General features: G+C 39.2%; 1 protein-coding gene across 2 annotated transcripts in view; it reads left to right on the forward strand.

Moving 5' to 3' along the window:
* The window catches only part of STXBP5L (syntaxin binding protein 5L), a gene marked incomplete at both ends in the record, with an annotated part of 190,624 nt that overhangs the window by 163,461 nt on the left and 3,337 nt on the right, over positions 1-23,826 (forward strand). For both annotated transcript variants that reach the window (XM_084305075.1, XM_084305076.1), the window contains 4 exons: positions 6,641-6,811; positions 20,278-20,523; positions 21,493-21,847; positions 22,830-22,995. In XM_084305075.1, coding sequence (XP_084161201.1) covers positions 6,641-6,811; positions 20,278-20,523; positions 21,493-21,847; positions 22,830-22,995 — 938 coding nt within the window. The remainder of the gene's footprint in view (positions 1-6,640; positions 6,812-20,277; positions 20,524-21,492; positions 21,848-22,829; positions 22,996-23,826) is intronic.

Consider the following 23,826-nt stretch of genomic DNA (forward strand, 5'->3'; position numbering starts at 1 on the left):
ACTTGAAGAAGAGTTCCTTACTGAGGACTCTCAAAGGTAAGTCATTTTCCTCTGTTTTCAAGAAATGCAAACATATGTACATTATTCTTGCATTCTGTGGTCTCTGTACACTTTTCAGGATGTGATACTCTCAGCAGCCTTTTCAGGCCAGCGATCAAAACCTGGGGCTACACATAGACTTACCAAACCTGCCTGCACCCAAAGGTTCTCTGCAGTAATCTGATGTGGGATTAGACTCCCACAAACACTGTCATCTGTAGGCAGAGACTTAATCATGAGACAAATGGTCCTATCACCTTGTTGGGACTTAGAACAACATCCATAGTTTTAGCAACTGTGCACAAGCAGAAGGATATTTAAAAACTAGAACTTTAAATCAGAAGTTATCTAGCATACAATCTGCTTTTGCAGCACTAAAATAAAAACGAGCAATAGTTACTAATTTATTATTTACAATAAACTGCTATCTGTCAAAAATCTACAGTGCATAAGGTTAACAAGATTGAGTTTTTGTTTTTGTTTTGTTTGTTTGTGTTTTTTGGAATTGTTTGCTGCATAAAAAAATTATGCAAACTTGTTTATATTTGGAATGGTTTATATGACAAGGTCTGTGTCTTTCTATTGAGCACTTGCATACAAATTATTTATATACGAACATCTATGGAGTGGACCAATTATACTGGCATACAATCAAGAATGCTTTGGACAAAAATCAAAATTTTGCACCCCAAATAACTAGGAATAGCAGATACATAGCTTGCTAATAACGTGGCAAAACGAAATGCTACCTGCTTCATTTCTTTTCAGAGCTAATGATGTAGAAATTATTTATAACTTAGTGCGAGATGGCAAAACAAGACATAGGTCAACAACAAAAAAAAATAAATCTGAGGAGTAAATAACCCTGTTGTCATTTCAGTATTTCAAGGTAAAAATTATGTCTGAAGAGATCTGTAATGTTTCTTAATGTGGGTAAGCAGAATTGAGCTTGTTGATGTTCTGCCTTTTGTTTACTGTTGTTTCAGTAATTAGATAAAGAAGCTAGCTCTAAAGAGGCATTACAAGTAAGTGAAGCAGTGCTAGCTCAATTATTTCAGATATTTTTACCTCTAGTTAACAAGAAAGATTTTGTTAATACCTGGAGAAAAAGACAAAACCTTGAAAATCATTATGACATAGCTTTTCAGGAGAATCTGGTTAGAATAGACTACAACTACATTTTTTGTAATTATCTTACACTTTGTTAATTCATATTGGATGGAAAGGTAAGTTTTGTTTAGAAAGTCTCCAGCTGATATATTCCATGCCTTATTTTTGTCCTGTTCAAGCTGAAAAAATGCTTCCAGTTCAACTTATTTGAAAAGGTTTAATTTTCAAAAACTGGGAATTAAAAACAGATTATTTTTTTTCAACTTGAAAACACAATTGCGATGTTCCTAATAGGGGATATGTGGGACTAGTTGTTACCTGAGGTAGTCACTCGGTCATCCACCCTACTTGCATGTTTCAGTGTTGTCCTCTATGCAGCGCTGTATGTATAATGTTTCATGATTGTTTCAGAACAAATTCAAGTTTTCTGTCTGTGTTTTCCTGTTCATTGCACAAAGCGTAGCAACAATTTCTGTTAAGTTATTGTTGAGGTACACTGAGTCCTGTCTACTTTCTGAGACAGTCAGTCCAGCAGTGTGATGTTACATGATCACTAGAAATTCAGCAGAAGAATCTGAGGAATAGAGTTAGTTCCAAGCAGTCTGAAATTTGAGGAACTTGAGGAACTCTTCACTTCGTTCTCAGGGAACAAAGATGAGTTTATTTTTAGATTTGAACTGCCAGGTTATTGAGATAAAGTTAATGTAGAGGTGATGTAACAAACAGTAATATATTCTTAGCATTCCTCATTTAGATATTGTTTATTTTGTATTTTGATTTCATTGTTTGTAACTTGGCAAAAACGTTGGTTGTGGAAGGGGCTCTATCAATGACAACATACTTAAAATACTTTGAAGTGGTTCAAAATGTGTTATTCTCTGAAAATAAAACCTGTTCACATTTCTTTCAGAAAAATGGTGATACCTGGGATCAAGTGCATTATAGGAGCCTGTTACCATAAGGGGGATACTATTCCATTACAGAAGGCAGTATATTGTAAAGGCAGTGTGTTATATTCTTGAGTGTGGACCTAAATGTACTATCAATACAGTAACAGTACAATTCATCCTTACTCTTCCAACTGGAAAGGCACAACGGTAAATACATGTATGTGTTGGCAGAACATCTGCACCAATATCTTCTGCTAGGTCTCACACCTCCTCTCTTTACTGGCTGACAGAACTGCACCAAGAGGAAATTGTGATCCTGACTTTGGAATGGATTTACTTTTAAGAACAATCTGTTAAAACTTTAAGGTGTGCTCTGTGTTCTCACACCACTTTTATACAACTTTTGCTTGTGTGCAGCCTTGAGGCTGTCCTTCAGGCTATTTGTACAGTTATGTGAGGTCTCTTTTTTCTTGACCTAAACGTGTATCTCTTTGTTGTGTAAAGAAAAAAGCTATTAGTCACACATAATCATTACCTAATCTCTCATTTATTGATAACACACAAAAATCCCCAAATAGAATCAGATTTTTCCTCCTTTTAACAGCGTAGAGTGTAGTCCTTGACACTTACTGAAGAAATTCTCTGGGACTTTCTCATTTTTCATGTTTTTTCTGCTCCGTATTAAAGCAGCTTTCTCTGTTCCTCTTGCCTGCTCTTTTGTTGATTACCTTATTCCAGTTGAGGAAGTTGGAACCTCCCTCAGATCATTAGTAAGAACTGGTTTTCAGCTAGTTTTTCCGTGTTAATTTATCCTTTTGTTAGAACTGAAAAACAATGATCTTTCTTACCATTTCTTTAGGTTTGTCATTTCCAGTGTAACAACTTCCTCGACAGCAACTGCAAATTCATGTTTCTCCTTTATGACTGATGTTTTCAGTACATTTGGTTTTAACAGAGATTCAGCTTTTCTCTGGTCCCTTTTGCTTTTTGCAAAGGTCACCAAGTAGTTTAAAGCAGTTGTGTGACAAGGCAGGTGGTGTCTCATATATGTGTTATTGTGTATAAACTAAAATTAGCATGTGCATGTATATATAATATGCTTCAGGTCTGTGTAATACTCAGAAGAATCAGATTAAATTTGAGGCTATCCAGCAGGCTTGTTCTGTCATGCTGCACATTGCATCTCTCATAAGGCATCTCTCAGTAGTTCCATCAAGTTCACAGTAACTCATGCCTTGTAGTATGGGGTAATTTTCTATAATTACTTCCATTACTTGCGTGAGCCTTACGTGTTTAAATTAACGAGCAGAATAGCTGTTCCTGAGCCCTGGCTATTTAGTTTACTATCCACAAACAGGAGAAAAGGGTGCTGCCCAGGTAGAGTGGAGTGGCTGTCACACAGTGTGATGACTGCTTCAAGGAGAAGCTGTGCTAAGACAGCATGCCCAGATGCAGTGTATTAGTAAATCCAGGACTTGCTCCTGGGATCCAGGACCAGTAGGGAGTATAACACAAATTCCCTTGACCCCATGGGGTATACTCAGATTCAGTTAAATCTCAGCTAGGATCGTGCGGTGCCAGTGGCAATGACATCTGCGGGAAGGGAGAGGAGGAGATGACAAATGCAGTTGTGGAAAGGGGTAGAAAAGAGAGAAGGGCTTTTTGTGCAGTGTTTTTTTCCTAGGCAACTTATTCTATGCCTTCTCTGAAATAAGAGAGATTTAGGAGCTGTTGCACTGTTGCATCAAAAGCACTGCTTTTTAAGTACAGTTAGTATCTCCATTATCAACTGGTGCTCAATACCAACTAATATTCTGATGTGAGAAAAGCCCATGACCCAATGACAAAAGCAGTGAGCCAGCAAACAAAAAAGTTTCAGTGTTGTTCTTCCTTACATGTTGAACAAAGCTGGTCTTCACAAAGTCTTTACAAGCTTTCTCTATCTGTTCTTTGGAGTGACTGGAAGACGTCTCTTTTTGCAAAGGAGGATCAGGTGATTCAGGTCTCAGGCTAGAAAATCATTGCAGTCATTTTGGTAAAGGGTGGTAGTACGAGCATCCTCTTAATTTCCCTTACAAAGTACACTGTAGGAAATTACTATTGTTTTTTCCTCTCACTTTTCTTGTACGCTTTTTTTTTTCATACTATGCAGTAAGGAACCTTTTCTTAAATAGTACATAACTATTCTTCAGAAATGTTTCATATCATTGAGCTTATACCATAAAAACATGCACATAGTTCCTTTGTAAATGCATACTGGATTTATCTGCTTGATTCTTAACCTCTCAGCAAAAAATGTTGTAGTCCTACTTCCCAGAATTATATTATTTTTTTCAATGTCTTTTTTTTCGTGTTTTTTTTTTTTTTAATTAAGGTTTGCAGAGCTGTATTGCTCCTTGATGTATAGTTGAAAAATAATATCTAATCAGAATAACAGAGCTGTGTTAAAGTATAGAAGAGTGTGTCACTGATCACTAAACTCCCCCTTTCACTCATTGTTCTAGTATTCACTAACGTTTCACCGACTTCAGTACTTGAAGGATGTCCCTGCAGCTGATTTGTTTTTTACACAGGAACTGGCTTTGCTTATTCAGAAAGACAACTAAAGGGATTTAGGTGCCCAGAAGCTGTTGATTATTTGTTTAATTTTGGCCTGTGAAAGTAAACTGAGACAAAGCAAACGTACTAAAAGAAACAGCAGAATTTCTCTTAAAATATAGCACAGTGAATAGGGGTTGAGACGAATTGTGTCCATTCTGCACAATGTTCAGGAAAAGGGACTCATAAATACTGTTGATGTTTCTATAGAATATGATTCTTTTTTACTCTGTTATGTTCCTCACCACTTCCTAGGATCCCCCTGGAGATAATTAGATATCATGCTGAAACTCCTTCACACAAACTGAATTTTGAAGAAAGGAAGCAGCTGGATGAGGATGTATCTTTTGCTGAGGTTGAACAGTCAGCCTGTGCCCTTGAACAAAGCCCCGATCTCAAAGGACATTCTGCTGAAATATATGAATAGTTCCAGTATATTTTGGAAAATTTCCTAAATATAACTTGAATGAATCATCCACATCAGTTTGATATCTGCTGTTAGCTCAGTTAATAGCTATGTATTAAGAAACATGATGGGAATCATGAACGTTGTGTCTCCTACAGAGCCGTTTCATTATAGATACTCAGTCTTAGTATAGACACTAATTGCTTTCTAAAATATAATTCTGAACAATTCTTTCCTGTTTTGTTCATCGAGACAGAACTGCTTTCACAAGTAAAGGATATGATTTGCACGTTAGAAGACTACGTATAATAGCACACTATATGCTGTATTCAGTATAGAATACTGAATACTGTTTTATCATCTGAACGTAGAAATAGCTTTTCATTGTGTACAGTGGTGCTATCATGGCATGGTAACAAAGAAACTAATTTTTCTTGGTGTATTAAAATTCATCTTTTCCTTGGATACAGTAAAAATTGACAAGAATTATGATATACTGAATATACTCATATATAGAAACCTAAAGACTAATTCTGAGATATAAATAACCTGACATTTAAAATGGGGGTAGAAACTTCAAGCTCACCCTTACCTATAGTATTGAGCTTTCATTGTTTTGAATAGCTGACCAGCTGTTTACTTAACAAGTCTGGATTATCTGCTGACCAAAAATAAGTCAGTTATACACAACTGTATATCTTTTCATAAGCTGAAGGGAAAATTGCATTCAGTAATTCTTCACCTCATATTTGTGTACCTGATGTGAGGGGAAGTGTAGTATCGTACGAATGTGTTGTAGTCCATTGATCCCATCCAACCCACTCTAAAATCTGATCTAAGTCTTGCTCGGTGGATTGTTGTGGTCTAAAGACCTGTTTTCAGTGATGAAGAACAGACAAATGTAGGCAGCGTTTCAGGCAACTGTGTTTTGTTCCCTGCCTCATCAGATGGCAGCATGTGCTGTGCTGTTTGACCACGGCCTCTAGCAGGGGTCCAAGGACTCAGCCTCACATCTTTAGTTCTGTAGCAGACAAACATATTGTTCAGCAGTCAGTTTCTTTAGCAGTAAGATAAATCTATGTAGGATATAAAGAATAATTTAGCAACATTATGGTTAGTTTTATAACTGTCACAAATAGGAGCAGTTAAATACCTGTGTCATTGCAGTTTCTAGACTGGTAGGGAAGTTGTCCAGCTCAATCTTGCAGTAAATTACACTTGCAGTTCTTTATGAGAGCAAAAAGGAAAGAGAGTTTTCAAATTTATTTGGTATCTAATAGGAGACACAACATCAAGGATGACAGCGTTACCCACCTTATCTTGACTACCCATGCACAGAAGTCAATAAAATGCTGTGGGATTCACAGCTCTAAGAATGTGTACCAGTTCTATATCCCTCAATTTATTTTAAAATATACCTTAAAGATGTGGTGAGTTATTCTTACATATATGTGCTGCATTGATAAAACAAACAAAAAAGGTTACTCTCAGAAGATCTAACTTAACCCATTCTTAAATATCAGCACTAACATCTCTCCTCCATTCTGAATTTTGCGAGCTGGCACTTTACCTAGCACATTTTGCATTCACTTTCCAGATCACGTGAATGGTCACTGTACAAGTCCAACATCCCAGAGCTGCAGTGCAGGAAAACGACTTTCCAGCGCGGACGTCTCAAAAGCAAACCGCCGAGGGCCTGGGAGGCCCCCCTTTAGAAAGGCGCAGTCTGCAGCCTGCATGGAGATTTCCCTCCCAGTCACCACAGAAGGTGGGTGGCAATGACTATTTTGCTAGGTATCTGTGAATTTCTCACCAGGTGTGGAAGTGATTAAATTTAGTATGATCCTTGTCCTAGTCATTGCCCTGAACTGCTGTCTTCATCTGACTGTTTAGAATTAGAATGACCCCTGTGTGTTAGTGTTGTTACTAACCAGCCTGCTCCTGAGCTCTGTGCTGCCTAGGGATGCGGTATGCTGAACCTCACCAAACTCTTAGAGCTGTCCCCTCGCCTGTACGGATGGGGTGCTTTGTTCTGGAAAAGCAATTGTTCATAGTGGCTTATGTACAGTAATTGTGACAGCTAGTAGTACTAACGTTTCAAACTCTCATTGTCTCTACTTACCGAGTCTGAAAATGAATAGGATATTTTTAGAATGCAAGTTCAGGCTTTGTATGTATTTATTGATTTACTGGTAGTAAAGATGGTATAAAATTCCACAATCCCTGGCCACTGACGACTGTAAAATTACAGCGCATAATCTAATCAATTTTTGTATTTATAATAAGCTTCTAGTTTTGCTGCTTGAAAAACAGTCTTCAGATCTTGATCTACCTGGGTGAAGAGACTTAATTAAACTTAGAGATACAAAGTGGACCACTTATGGCAATACGTTGTGCTTAAAATCTACAATCAGCCTATTTTAATCTCAGCAGTGCCAGCTATTTAACTGCAGATTAAAAGAAGGAACATTCAGCTGGTGTGTTTTCCTTCCATCTTGGTAGTGTTCCCACTCTGGTATTGGCATCCTTTACCCTTGTCTCCCAAGCTTCCAGCGCCCCCTCATTCCTGCAACAATGCATTGTCTATGCAGAAAAGCTTCAGCCTACCAAAAACTGAAAAGAATAGTATCAAAGTAAATGTTGTAAGACTGTAGCGTTGATTGTGTTAAATTTTAGTAATAGATACGCAATAATATTTAAACAACATAAGTATTTTTTACACTTTTTTTAAAGTCCAGTTTTTAATTTTAATGAAGATGCAGAATAATTTCTTAAGTGCCTAAGAGATAATAATCTCCTATGGCTATTGTTTAGGCTGTAGCTTGGCCTGAACATGGTGCTGTAAGTGAAAGGCAATCAACAATACCATGATTCTACATATTTCTTGTAAGGAGCATTTGTATCCTAACATGTCCACCTGCAAAGGTGTCTGCACCACAGAAGTTCTTTATAACTGGAACCTGTTCTCCCTTGTTTTTATTATTATAAATAGAGATAGAGCAAGGGGAATTATTTCACTCAGTGTGTCTTTTTTTTTTTAATGTAAGTTATTGCAAACCTTTGTTACTAGTCACAAATTGCTAGAATGATTTTATTTTCTTTATGACAATATAAAATATTAAATTCTTCTTTGACCTTTCTTCTGACTGCTGTGGGGGTCACAAAACAAAAATAGGGTCTACATGTGTGAGACCCACTAAGAAAATACCCTAATTCATCATGGAGGGGTTCTAAGATACTGTTCTTGATAGAATGGAGGTGCTATCCCAAAGACTGTTGCAGTGTCCTCTGTCATCTCCTTGCATTTGATTTAAGGATACTGTTGACCTACATTGATCCACAGGGTAATAGAGCAAAGTATGGTCAGATGCTCTCTGAAAAATGGTTGTGTTCACTAAATGTGTTAGCCTCTTCCAGCTATGTCATTAAGTCTCTGGCAGAAATCATCTCCCATTGCCAGAGGCTATCACACCAGAACAAGACACTGGTGAAAGATGGATCATTTGTGCTGTCCCTTTCTGCTTCAGTACAGAAACACTTAGCAGCTTTCTACATTGGGTTTACTTTATCCAAATGCCTTTGCACTAAAGCAAACGAGAAATGCCCCCATGATCTATTTTTCTGCCTTTATTAGATGAGCATTAATCTTCTGCAGAGTAACAGGGACAAATACTTGGGAATAGTAACATTTTACCTGAAACTGCTGTTTCTTCAGTGATCATTCAGCCATTGCCTTAGTTTGTATGTAACACTAGACTGTTTTCACATATCTATATATTATCTCAATGAAATTCTTGTAATCATAGCAAAATTACACTTTGTAACAATACCAAAGAAACTGCTAGGCCAAGTTGTACCTCGTTAGCACAGGTATTTTATATCTTCCCATGCATGGCAAACATAGCGCTGCTTACTGGCATCTGTAGTATAGAACTGGCCTTTAGGAGGATGTTACAGTATCATGGATTCTTCAAAGATGAAGTTGTAAACTGAACAGCAAAAATGTTAAATCACATTGTAGGCGTCATGTAACATATGGTGAAGTGTAATCCTCAAACAATTAGTTATAAGGAGTAATGTGGTTTGCATAGTAAACCTATACATTTCAGTTTTAATGTGGATTAATTAATGTCTTGTGTGTAAAAATGGTACTAAAGTAGATTTACAAAGCTCTGAGCTGTTTATAAATTCCCATACACAAGGGCAGTTTTCATCTGTGTAATCACCATTTTTCCTCTATGTGATGATGATGATCATAACTCTTTCATCTTCCTCTCTTTATGCACCATACAAATATGGTAAGTACCACTGCATATGATAGTTCATAGTGGAAGATTCATCACTACCACAACAGTTTCAATTGCTTCGTGTTTCTCTGCATTCTATGTAGTACCAAACTCTTCTGCAATACATGTATGCAGATACTGCTGTAATATCGACACTACTTGTATCCGAACTGGCTACAGTACTACACAATGCTTTTATGCTTCTTTTCCTTTTCTCTCCCATCCTCCCAGAGTAAGTAGGGTCACTGGCAGGCAGAAGAGGGAACCTACAAACCCCAAAGGTCCCACTGACCCTTGTGTAGAAAACATTTAGTAATACAGTAATACTTTGATGGCACGATGAGGCTTTCTGTGTATCCATATCATGAAAGATTCAGTTTCTACAGCTCATCACTAATTATAATACCTATAAATTTGATATTAAAGTATATCTCTTTCTAGAGAGAGTCATCTAACTTCCTTTCAGGGACATGGAGAACATTAACGTGACTTGAAAAAAAGTCCTTTTCAAACGCATCACCTGTGTCATTGAAATGATATTCTCAGTAAGGTCAATGAAATGACTGTTATAGTTCTTCCTGCTGCAAGAAAGAGTCAGACAGATCCTTTAGAATAATTTGTACTGAGATGTAATATTAGAGATTGTGGCTTGGGGTGGTCCTTTAGTGAGTGGGTTTGTATGCACAAACATACGTGTCCCCTGTCATCAGGTTTATAAACTAAAACATTTTTCTGATGATTTGCATTCTCTCATGAAAAAGAAACCATCTGTCCAACTTGTATGAACATTTTGTAGATACCTGTGGTATTATTCTTTTGACTTCTAGCTCTACTAACTGATCTGTCTTGAACGATTGACATTCAGCCATTCTTCATGCATCTTTGATTTCTAGCCATATTGTTTTGGCAGGAGGTTGAATTTATTTCTGAGTTGTTGTTGTTGTTTTTTTTTTTTATTGAATAGTATGGTAGAAAGTGATATGATCCTTGAAAATTCTTAGGTTGGAGCTAAGGAAAAGGGCAAGGGAGAAGGAAGATGAGAAGTTAAAAGACTTGAGAAAGAATATGCTGAGAATAAAAATTCTCTGCGAATTGTGGAACTGTGTTTGATCAAAAGCTTCTGGCTGGGCTTTTCCAAAGTAAAATAAAACAATTCTCTCTGTGTGAAGAATTTATTGGCTACTTAGGAGTATATGCTGCAATAAATAATGGATTTATTCACAAGAAGTTGCGTTTTATATTTTCCTTTGGCGAAGCAAGATACATATTTTATGTCCTTGCCAGAAGGGTAGTATTTCAGGTTAGCATTTGGTAGGATTTTATTCTTCAACCTGATTAGAATTTTGATTAGAGATTGCTATCTCAGAAGTACTAAGCACTTTCTATACATAAAGAGAAAATCCTTTGTGTGGGGGTAGATAATTCTTGCCTTTTCTTAAGCTGAGTGCCTGTCTCTGAAGCGGCACTGATGACACTTGGAGATTTATTTTAATAGTTCTTCCAGTTCCTACTCTTAAAACCACTTCTTAATTGATTAGATTAAAAAGATAATACATTTTGGTGACTAATCATAAGATATCTGTTAGAATAATATATCATTATTCTCACATTGGTTTTCAAAACCAACTTATTTAAATCTGATCTTTTGGTACAATAGGAACTATATTTCCAGCGTTTCCATGGAGTGCATTTTCAATCAGCCTTCACGCACTAAACTTTTCTGATTTAATTTCTGTTAGATGTCTTGGTCTGTTCCAGCTCTGGACTCCAACTAGCACCCTGTTTTGCTTGCAAGTGTCTTCACAGAAACATTGAAAGAGGAATTATATTAACCTTTTGCTTAACTTCTTTGGGGAAAATATGTACTCCTCCATGGCTTGCCTTCTGTCCTGTGGCACAAATGCAAATCAGTCCATCTCAGTCCAAGAGCTAGTACCACATAGTTGTTAAAGCTCCGTTTCCTTCTAGAAGTGCAGAGATCATAGCCTGACCACAAATTTCAGTGTAGGTGAAGAGGCCCAAAACATCTGTTCTTTTTCTGCATAGAAAAATAAAATCTGTTTTTCTATCTGGCTTTTGTTGAAATTTTAGTTGAAAGAAAACATTGATGTTAAAGAATAAAAATAATTTTTTTTGTGGGAGGGAACTCAGTGTGGTTATACTTGTATAGCTGGGTAGATATGTGGATGTGTGCACAGATACATATGCTGTCATGCAGTCTTTATTACTGGAATAAATTCCAGCTAACTCTGGTTTCAGATTTGAATTTTCACTGTTTCTGCTTTTTTTCAAACTTCCTGCTTTTTTAAGCAGTTTGAATTCTCCAAAAGGTTTTCTCTGCAATGACTTGCTAGTTGCCATCAAATGCTGGCAGATTCTGACTTTTTTTTTCCTTCTCAATGCTGCATTCACACAGAAATGGAAGCATTCTGTATTTGTCTGTCCATGTGTGGTTGTATCATATGTCTTAGGAAGGAAGTAGAGACAGAGTGTTTTCCATTTGAAATTTAGTATTTTGAAAACTATTTTCTCCCACCATCAATGATAGAAAACTGTCTTTCTGGGTTTGATTTATTTTCTTTTCCCCATTACATAGTCTTTAACTAGACCAGTTTCACCACCTTAGACTGGAAAGACCATTTAGATCTTTGTGCTACAAACTTAACTCTGATCAAGAAATCCTTACAAGGGTTTGATGTACATTGTAATTTTCTATGAATGCTAAGAGCAAAGTCTTTGAATTTGCTGTAGATTTCTTTAAAATAATTCAGTTTCAGTATTTACCTCAGCTTTTGGATTAATTCTTTTGATTATATAAAGTTAAAATTTGATATAGAATACTTGAGTTGAAAGAGCAGAGAGCTGGCAAAACAAACCATTGAAGAATATTTAGCTATTATCTCTAATAACCTTATCAAAAATTCTGTGGCAAGTACAATGCAATTTCCATTTTAATGGATCTAGTATACTTTTATACTTGTAGATTTTCTTTAGAATCTGCATACTTCTATAAAACTGTTGTAAATTTTTCTCTTGTCAATTATGGCTATACTGTTATGCTGTCTTTAGAAGTGCTCTATGCATTGGATTTTTTGAACTGGATGAGTAAATGGGACCATTTGGTTTCCTTGACAAGTTTGGGATGGGGAGTGATGAGAAGAGGAAAGTTTCTGTTTTTATCATTAACCCCTTTTTTCTTGGTTTGGTTGGTTCTGAAGCCCACATGTGGATGTGAGCTAATTTCTTTCCAGGAAAGAGAGAAACATAGTTGCTTGATCTAGAAAAGTGTTGAAGCAGCACAAAGTGGTTCAAATACATGGCAGGGAACTGTGTAGGGGAAGGGAACACACTGCTGTTCATGCCTGCTGAGAGGACAGGATGTAATGGACATAAACTGCTAAGGCAGAGCCACAGTTTCATGGGGACAGTCAGCAATTAATTTCCATGACAAGGATAGTTAACTGCAGAAATGGATTTTCTGAGGAGGCTACTGCATCTCTGGCAGGTTTTCAGAACAGCTCATGCTCCCCACCACATATCCTTTGTCATGCCTCACCATATTACAGAGTGGATGACTTCTGGAAAACTTCTTTGCCCAGACAGCCAGGAGAACTGACACTTACCTGGTCCTCTGGGCATGTTACAGCTGCCACGGGACCGCTCTTCACGAGGCCCCTAAGGGACATGTTTTTTTCACAGATAAGCTTTCACAGCAGATGGAAAAGCCCTTGACTTGAGATTTTTTTTCATTATTTCTCTGTGAGGGGATCATGGTGTTGGTTCTGCTTGTGAATCATTTCAATCCTCTTAGCATTTGAAGTTACTTTACATAGCTGGTAACAATAGGAATTGTATAATAGGAAATAGCTTAGAGATACTGTGGTAAGCCACAGTCTCCACTGCTTGCTCAGTTTGTCACCACCATATTGCTTAGGGTCACTCCCAGCTAAGCATCATAGCTGTTAGGCTGAAGTAAAGCTTTCCTAACATGGCTGGGTTACAAGTGGCATAGCTTCCAGGGAAGACATGAAGAATGTCTTCGTTTCTCAATGTCTCAATGTTCTCATTATACCTAGTGACCACAGATACAGAAGGCGTGGATGCTGTCAGTCCTCTCAGGCTGGTTTGTGCCTCCAACTTTCTGCTGAGTGCTATGATCACTAGACTGCAAAAAGCCAGTGGAGCTGTCGTCATTTAGGCTGACTCATAATCTTTATCAGATCCAAACACTACTTTCCCTCAGAGGTTTCAGTGGAGTGTAAAACCCGATTACAACAGAGCTTTCCCTACGTCCCTGTAGTGAGGAGTGGAAGTCTAGAGACTGGGGTACCTCGTGAGTATCTAATGGCCAGGAGTGGCTGGGGAAGAAAGAGAAAAGAGCCTTGTCTGCATACATCTGTGATGCTGGTGCCTAAATTTCAACTCAATTGGGCTAGATTGAGTTTGCATTTGTTTTTTTCCTGGGAGCACATTTTCTTTGAGGTTCTTGTAGGACGTTGGGTCCACTTGCTTCCTCACAGGAATCTGCAAATTTTCCCTATTTTTAAAACTAACTAAAAGAAAGCTCTGTTCTTCTTCTGTTCACTGAATGGCTTGTCAGTTTTAATTTAAATGATGATTTGATTCCAAGTTAATCTGATTTCACACTATACACTAGACATGTTGAATTTGGAGGGCAGGTGCACTGCATGCTCAACTTTACTTTTTTTTTTTTTTTTTTTGCTTGCTAGCAATCATCTCAGATCAACATAAACTGTTTTTCTATATCGGAAATAATTTTTGAAAGTTTGGGAAGTGGAGCATACCATTAGACAGTTACTGGTACTTCTCTGGCAAAACAGAATGGGTGTGGGGCTGAACAAGGGAAGACCATATGAATACTCTGAGACTGTTCAAGTTACATTACAATAGTATTCTAAAGGCTTTTCTTTTTTTTTAAGCAAAGTCTATCTGACTACATTTCAGTTGCACAAGCAGAAAATCTACCAGAGAGAAAAAAAAAGAATGATTTCACTTGCTTTGTTATAACTATTTTGACTCATTTATTGAATGGACCCAAGGCTTTTCTTCTATTGCACTTTTTGTCTCCTCATGATTCTTGTGTACTTCTGCATATGAAAGCTATAGAACATATTGTTCTTTCCCAAACCACCAATGGTACCAAGAGACGCTTCTGCAGAATAGCTATTTTAGGTAGGGGTTTAGATTATGGAGAACTGTGATATCTTTGATTAAGAAACATATGTCCTAATTTATAATCTAAATCCAAACTGAGCTCTTAGTGTTTGGAATATGAAGACAGTTTGCTTGTGTAAGTAAAGGGAAGTAATTCATGCAATCAAATATGGAAGCTTGATAGACACTATTTACGTTAAAGATCTCTAGCATTTTTATCTTTCTATAAAAATGCTTATTTCTACATCATTTTCAAATTGAAAAACTGTTTTGCTCTAACAGTTCCCTCCTGTTTTTAAAACATGCTGAACTAAAACCTAAGCCTGAACTTTTCCATATTCTGGAAATATCAAAATAAAGATCCAAGTCTGGTGACTTGAATCTGGTTTCTCTTTCAGGCCTTTATTTGCCATCATGTGCATACATTGTCTTGTATCAGTATAATTCTGTGAACTCATCCAAGTTACACTGCTATTACTATAGCAACTTCAGGACAGTACTTTTTCAGCAGAACTTTTTCAAGAGAGGGTTAAGTGTCCCACAGGTGTGGGCTGTGTGTAAGCAGATGCTGTCACCCTGGTCTGAATGCATTCCAAGCAATATATTCACGTGCTTTTCGACATAGTTTTAGGGCAACTTATTTGAGCTGATACAGTAGAAAATAATTCGCAGCAAGTCTAGATTGTTGCATTGTTTGTGCCTAAGACAACTTCTGCTGCTTTCTAGTGAATTGCTTTGATGTGGAATGCAGCTTTAGAGTGATGCTATTAGAACGTGTTTGAAGATGTTCTTAGCCAAGTAACCGTGCAGTGTTCTTAAATGTGTGAAAACCCTGCAGCGTTACTTCCTGCCCCTTTCTCCTCTGTGTTGCTGAAGCATTGCCGTCAGTAATACGGTTCAGTCTCTGTCTGTATGATGTGTACTGTGTGCAAATTCATGTTTGAAGTGTAATTCCTTAACTGTACGTTTACATCGGCATTCAGAGCTTTGCATGCTTTCCTGATTCAATAATTTTAAAAGTGACAGATTTCTCTAAAGATATTAAGGTGATGATCCTTAAACTGTCAAATGTTTTAATATTTTCATTAGCTTCTGGTAAGTCTGATGTTTGGAACTGAAACTTTAGAAATCTCCAGGTGAGGAGAATATAAACCGTTTATTTCCAGAATATAGTGATTTCCATATCAAAAAAGGTTGATCTTTATATATGTTCTTTAAGCAGATCAGTTATTCAGTATGTTAAAACCAGGAAAGAACCTATAATATTTAGGCGTCTTAGGTGTCTGACAGTTTAATTGCAAAACTCTCCAGTAATTAAAGGAAACGTTTAGGGTGAAAATACTGATCTTTCTCACTGGTAGTTTAAGTTCATTCTTCATAACAAGTCATACTTTTGCTTTCATGATTCCTAACTCTAAAGAGAAATTGGCTTTATTCATCTGTTAGTCCTTACTCCATTATTTTAGAATAATGGCAATGACAATTTCTTGGAAGAGATGATATGTGAGGATGTGTTCCCCTTACAAAGCATTTGCTGCAGCTGAGAATACAAAAGTCAGAACATTCCCCTGAAGAACACACATCAGTGGTATAAATATTTTCATTAGTATCTCCTCTCCTTTTTTGTTTAATTCCATGGGAAAGTAAGGAAATTCCAGTATTATTTCCACTAAACAAAAGGGAGAAGAAAAGATCTCTACAAGTGCTCTGTGAATGTGGCAGTTGAAATATATGGAATCATTTACTCAAATTGTCTTTTAAATTCTCAGAAACCCTAAATTAAATCTTCTCCTAGACACCATTGCACTGCAGCAGGACCACTCTGTCGTGCAAGGAAAGAGCTAGGACAATAACTGCTCAGGGCTGCTTTCATATAAATGTCATGATGACGGTTGGCTCAATTGTTCTTGTCCTTTTGCAATGCATGCGATTTTGTGGCAGTAGGTTACATTTCCAGACGGGCAATGCTTCAGCAATTACATGGAATCAGTACATTCTCACACGACGAGCGTCACTATACTGCTCACACATGGATGAACAAAGGTAAGACTCAAAAACACTGGCTTCGTTTTTATCCTAGCATGTGAGTTGAAGTGTTCTTCTGTGTTTCTGTCAGTGAGGTGGGTAGCAAATTAGAGGTTTTGTAATTGTTTTTAAATCGGAAGCCTTCTACCTGTACGCTGTTGCTCATAGCTTGAATTTAACAATCAGTCCAATGTCGTGAAGGAAATTGGTTCCTGAGTGTCCATCTGCATCTCACCAACTCATACCATGCATAGAGCAGAGTTGAATGAAAACATTTTGAGGAAAGCAGGACTACTGTAAGGCAAGTAGTGGTATTTCTGAAGTATGAACCTAACCCACAGTATGCAGCTCTTTGAAATTCACTCACTGCAGATAATGATGCTTTTGCTCGGAACTGCTTAGATTCTGGTCTAACAACTTGAATAGCAGCATATCCCAAGTCATAGTCACTCGTTGGCTCTCAGGGGACACTGGATCCCTCTGATAGTGCACTCTGCTTCCAGCAGCAGGAACACTCCTGTTTGGAGAAGAAAAAAAAAAAAAAAAAAAAAAAAAAGAGCCAATAAATGGAAATCTACAATGGGAAGACAAGTAAAAATGACATGCTGGCCTAAGAGAGAGACAGCTGAGTGGGAACAGGGGGATTACTGGAGTTGGGATATATTCCTCTCAAAGCAAAAGAAATACTGGACGTTTCAAAGCAAGAGGCAATTTAGAGACAGGAGCACATTTATGAGAAAGTGCCAAGGATCTTCTGGAGAGGAGAAGGAAGGAAAGAATACTGGGGAACAGAAAAGTATCTTCTTTTTGCATATGAAAGGTCTATCGCCTTACTGAAGCAGGGAGACCACATAAGCTTTGTTTAACCTCGGTTAAAGGGAGTACCTGAAAGTGGTACTGGTGCTGGTTCAGAGTCACACAGAGAGGTGTTGTAGCTGACATTGTTGGGACACCTGTTTTGCTGTGTAATAGAAGGAAAATAGAAGAGGAAATCCATAACATGGTGGTTGGGTTAACAATTAGTATAGACTGGCAGTGTTTGTACAGGAGAAATTTTAGCAGGTGGAACATCATTTTAAAACATAGAAACTAGGCTAGGTAAGTTTTTACAGTTTCACAAAGAAAGTGCTGTTATATTTCTTGAGGATATAACGGAGCAGTTTTGAAATAAAGAATTTAGGGTATATTCTCTTTGAGAAAGAGAGTCTCATGGGAATAGCACTAAACTAAGTTTTATCCCAAATTCTAGGGAGAAGAGAAATTTCTGCCTTGTTTTAGAGCTAAAGTCACATAGTGATTGCAGCCTTTCATGGGTTTTGTTTTGCTGTTCAGATATGTTTAATGAAATCAAATTTTGAAATGTGTCATGCTGGTCTTTTGTGTTTCAGTTTGAGTAGTGTATTTAATATAAAATAGCACAGTATGTTCCCAAAAGTGTCCTGAAGATTATATCTGTTAATGTCAGTTCTGCTAACATGTCTTAGTTAACTGTACTGCACAGGAGTGAGGAACACTTTTTGTTAATTTAGAGAGGGAGAAAGCTTGATGACACATGCAAATGGCACATCATATATTTTAAGGTCCGTGCATGTCGCCTACGCTAACTAAGCAGATGCATTTGTCCTTTCAACATCATTCTCAGTATGAGCACCACCATACTTGAACTTTATGGCTGTGATATTAATATAGATTTTAAAGAGAAGAAGAATTACATAATAAGATATTTTAAAAGTAAGGTACACTTTGAATTAAAAAAAAAAAAAAAAAAGATTTGTGGATCAATCTCTGCCTTGAAATTACTGAAATTACTGCCCTCTCCTGCTTTGCCCAGCAGTTGTCACTTTGCTTAAGAAGGAGCTAGGCCAACCAGTCCAGTGCAGAAGTACAAAGTGCTTGGGGTTATGGGAGACGCTAATTCTCAAGGTATTAGAAGCTGTATTTGCACACGAATAAAAAATCCCAGTTTTATGCAGATATATTTAGCAGTGCTGAGCCAGAACTAGAGTAACAACAGTGCCTACTTGAAGAAGGTGAAACAGGGTGAGGAGAAGGCAGTGCTTAGAAATTCAAGTAGACAGAAATTTCTCTTCCATTAGAGTGGGACTGAAGTGCCAGGAAATGTTATCCTGCAAAGCTCCTGTTTGAAAAGCTACAGATACCCCCCAAGAACAGCAGCTGTGCCAAATGTGAATGAGCAGCATGTGAATCTGCCCCCATCCCTGCGTGCCAACACAGGCATGTAAGGTGGCATATATAGTAATGCCTGCTCTGGTTCCAGTAATGTTTTGCTGTGGTTCTCTCCAGTCTTTCCCAGGTAGCTGCTGTGAAGAGGATAATTTCAGCAGTTTACACGGCGTGATCTGGGTAGGGGAATATAATGCTGCAACATGTTGTCCAAGGAAGATTCACCTGCCAAACTGCTGCTTCTGATGGAGAGCAAGAAGCATACATACAATATGAGGCTTAGCCTAGTTTTCAATTGGAGTACTTGAGAAAGTTATTTTCTATTCCTCTTCTCAGTCATTTCTACTGGCTCTGAAGAGATAGCTCTCTATTCTGAGGTACGAGACAGATAATTTCATACCAAACACGAATCTGCTTCATAATGATAGGTTCAGAAGTAAGCCTTTTATCTCCGGTCCAATACCTTCAAATATTTCTCCGTCTCCAGAGCCTCCTACTTCCTCTAGTTGTTTATGTTGCAGAAGAGAATGTGAGGTTTCCAGTGATCGAGACTGGTCTTGACTCCAGGTTGGTAGACAGCAGCACTGGCACTAATCATTTTGCAATCACTATGCTAGCAGCCAGCCCTGCTCTCCTTTTCCCTCTGGCTCCTCTAGTCTTCAGTGACTTTTTAGCCTCAGTGTCCTTTATAGCCTCCAACGCGTTGTCACTGACACATCCCGCTAGTGCCAGCAGCTCCCTTGCACGGTTTTGTTCTCCCTTCTTGGCACAAGGCAAAGCAAAGCAGGGATCCCCGAGCCCGACAGCGGTCAGACCATGTTCACTGTTCCCTCAAAATCCCCGTGCCTGTGTATTTGCAGTGAGGTCAACGCAGCTCTGTCTGCAGCTGGCTCTCACTGTTGCCTGCTAAAGCTCAAGCAAGAAGACGAACCCATCAGTGCCAGCTCACTATGCAGTTGTTGTCTAGGGCACAGAGCACGTTTCTCATTTCAGCGCCCGGGAAACCAGAGCTGAATGGTGCCCTGAGACATCTCAGATGCTGGGATCACTTTAGCAATGGGTGTATTTCTCCCAGAGAGCAGTTATTCATAGCTTGACAATACACAACGGCTGTGAACTGAGTGCTAGTACTTCCTAGTGATGGAAACAGCAGCAGAGCAAAGGACACGTGTTCTGAAGTTGGTAACGGCTCCTCCCTTCATGTCCTGCAGCGACGAGATACATGGATTAATTTTAAATGCATTGGTAACATATGGGTCTAAAATTATTTCATGCTATTTAGAACAAGTCCTTTGAGCTAAGGCTGTTGTAAACTCTAATTAGTCTATGCTAATCTCCATAATAAGCAGCTATTTCTAATGCAGATCTAACTGATGAGGTCTGACAGCGTTTTCCACGCAGTTATACACTGGCAGGAAGCTGATATGGCGTTAGTATCAGACTGTTTGCCCAGGTTATGAAAATGCTGTTTTCTGTACTCTGCAGGGAGTTTGTATTTGCTGCAGGCTTGTGCTTGCTCTCGGATTGCCAGCTTATGCCTGTTCGATTGTATTTATTTGTGCAGAAAACCGGGAAAACTCCTTCAGCCGTTCCCGAAGCTCCAGCGTGTCGAGCATCGACAGGGACTCAAAGGAGGCAATTACAGCTTTGTACTTCATGGAGTCCTTTGCCCGAAAGAACGACTCTGCTGTCTCCCCATGCCTCTGGGTTGGAACGGGCCTTGGTATGGTCTTAATCCTCTCCCTTAACCTGCCTGCCAGTGACGACCTACGGCAGTCAGAGCCGGTCATGGTGTCACCAAGTGGTAAGAGTGCCACTCTTTTCCCGTTTCTTTTCCATTTTGGTACAAGGAGAGGAAAAACTGCATGGTTTTGTACAGTCTTTTTGGCAGAAAATTCTCAGGAAATGTATCAAGCAGTGGTCATGCGCTACATTGAGGGTGCACAGGTAAAAAGATACCCTTGTGAGAGACACACAGCTTCACAAGCCGAGGCACTTTGGTTGTGTTACTCCTGAAGACTACCCTACATCTTGGGCAAAGTCATGTGTAATCTTTGTGAGGACAGGGAAATTAGCAGGGCTCCTTCATACTGGGAAATTGCAGTCCTGTATACAGCTCTGATGCAATCCTATCTGGGATGCTGTGAACAGTTTGGCTGTCTTTCCTGTCAGAAGGCTGCAGAGAAGCAGAAGGGAGTTCAGGAAAGGAAACACAAATGTTGGCAGGTTGATGTACCAGGAGAGATCCTTGGCTTAGTGAGTGACAGATGGCAGAGCAGAGAGGACAGAGCAGTAAGAGAGGTCAGGTCTGAGGAGAGGCAGTATGTGCTTACCGCCTCCACGGCAAAGTAATGACAAAAAACAGAGGATACACCCAAACAGAGGTAAGCCCCCACCACAGTTGGTTTAGAAAAATAACACTGGATGGACACCAGACTAAGGAGAGCCGTTTTAGTGGAAGGGTAATAAATAATCCTACTGGTTTAGCATAGAGATAAAAACCAGCCTATTTTTACGGTGTTTGGTAGCATGTATTATATAGATTATTTGATATAGGCTGCCTGAGACCTTTTTGGTACTGACAGCCTATTTGTTCACCTTCCTGTGTGGTCAGGAAGAACCAAGCGAGGACGACTTGTCACCTTAGCTAGATTAATGTGTTTGCTGTATTTACAAAAGCAAAACTAGGTGTCAGCTGTGCCTTGTGTACACCATACTGACAACCAGTTTAATTGTGGTGCCTGTGCCAGTGAGAGACGCTTATATTTTGCAGGCACAGTTCTGACACTGAAAGGAGCGGTACTGACCTTCGCGTGCTTGGACAGCGTGGGGACGTTGACACATCCACCGTATGAAGTATGGAGGGACCCACACAGTGCTGATGATGGTGAAAAAACAAGAAAAAGGAAACTTGTCATGCATTCCCCTTCCTCCTCCCAGGATATGGGTGATCATCAATTTGCAGTCATTTGTTCAGAAAAACAAGCCAAAGTCTTCTCATTGCCTTCCCAAACATGTCTTTATGTCCACAACATCACCGAAACGTCCTTTTTATTGCGAGCAGATGTGGTCACCCTCTGTAACAGCGTCTGTCTGGCGTGCTTTTGTGCCAATGGGCACATCATGACACTGAGGTACTTATCTAACTAATCTTGTGGCAAAACTAAACAAAGAGGTGGCACAGCAATGTCACGTTCCACTTGCATTTGCTGTAGGGTGTGCTTACAACATGTCTGATGCTCTGCATTAACTCCTGGTGGGTGTATTTAGTGCACATTTTATATACAATTAATTACTCCACCGGGAGCCCTGCCTAGCCTGCTGCCATCCCCGTTCCTTGGCCTGTCTCCACATGGGGAGATAAGGCAGCTGCACAGCAAAATGAACTCTTTTATTTCATAGTAACTTCCCCATGATGACAACTAATGGCTGATGACTTATAACTAGCATGAAACATTGATAATTTTGCTCAGTTATGGTAAGTCAGCAATAGAGCAGTGTAGAAAAGCTCAGCCATAGAAATGGTACCGTTTGTTTATCCAGTGTGAAGGGGAGAGCCCCACTCTTGCAATTTCAGATTTTTCCACTTGGAGAACCCAGTTTTTCTTCCTTGTCACTGCCACCATTGAGCTGACTGCAGCATCACTGTAATTGTGCCCCTGCCCCACACCACCCCTTCCCTGCCCAGGCCCTTTAAATTGAATCAGGTTGTACAGCTAATGAGGTGAAGCAGGAGAAGCTGGAGTGCAGGTAAGGGGATGCTGGAGCCTTTGCCCCCTGCAAACAGGGCCTTGCCATGCCATTTCCCACCTCATAACTGGGGGCAGACACTGCCCCACCACATGGCACAAGCCATACTGTGTCGCATGAGTGTCCCAAATCCAGACAGCAGCAGGAGCTGACTGTTGAGGCAAGGCAGCTGGATCTTCTCCCTGCAGGGAAGCAAAGTATGAAGGGAAGGCACTGCGTTGAGGGCAGGATTTCTCAGCTTAGAGCTGCACTTCAACTAATCCAGTTATGAAAAGCATAAACTTACACATTGGTTTAAAATGCAGCCATACAGCAGATGTACCACGTGTGGCAGTTTGTCTAACCTAAGTATCCGCTTCTCTTCAGCTTGCCCAGCCTTCGCCCACTGCTGGACATCAACTATTTGCCTGTAACAGACATGAGGATAGCGCGGACCTTTTGTTTCACTAACGAAGGGCAGGCTTTGTACCTCAGCTCTCCCACTGAGATCCAGCGCCTAACATACAGCCAGGAGATGTGCGACAACCTGCAGGTATGGCCCAAAACCTCAAGTCACTGCCTAGCTTTGTCTTTGTGTGGGAGGGCCAGTGGCCTGAACAGCGAGCACCTGTAAATTGCCATTTTTACTGCTAGAGTTCTCAAAATAACATGATTTCTATGATTTCTAATCAAAAGATTTTTTTTTTCAAATGGTTAAATAACTAATACTGGCATTTCCAAAGGTGATACTTTGTTGTCAAATCACCAGCATACCTGTTGGTGAGGGGAAAAAAGAAAGGAACATATTTTTTTATTTTTTAGTATCTCAAGTGACATCAAAGACAGGTGTGTTCCTTTGTGCTTGCCCCTGCTGACTGATGCCAGAGAAGCAGATCAGAGAGAGGTCAGCAGCTCTGTTGCTGTTTGGACTCTTTTGTGGCAGTCACCTTGCTCCTGTGCCCTAATGGCTGGCCCGTGTCTCCAGCCTGCCCTTGTGTAATTGCAATCTCTGCTGGCTCTGTACAGAGCCAGATTTGTGCCCAAATGGGACTCTTCACAGCCTGCTTCTCTCAAAGTCCTACCAGACGAAAGACCAACTGTTAAAAATGACTGAAGGGAAAGAAGGGGAAGTTAGAAATTCATAGCAGCCACAGCAGTTGGTACCAGCATGTGTCCAACCACATAGCAACTGTGTCAGTGAAAATATGCGTTCCTTCCCATATTTTATATATTTTTTTTATTTTAACCCAAAAAATGTCTTAATACCTGCAGCTTTCAGTAGATGGGTGGGAATATGAGACAAACTGGTGTTGATAGTATCAAAAAACATAGTCTGTTTTAATATATTTTTAATTATTTACTGTTGTTTTCACTCCACTAATTG

This window comes from Netta rufina, assembly GCF_964035555.1.
Source record: "Netta rufina genome assembly, chromosome: 1".
Taxonomy (NCBI): Eukaryota; Metazoa; Chordata; class Aves; order Anseriformes; family Anatidae; genus Netta; species Netta rufina.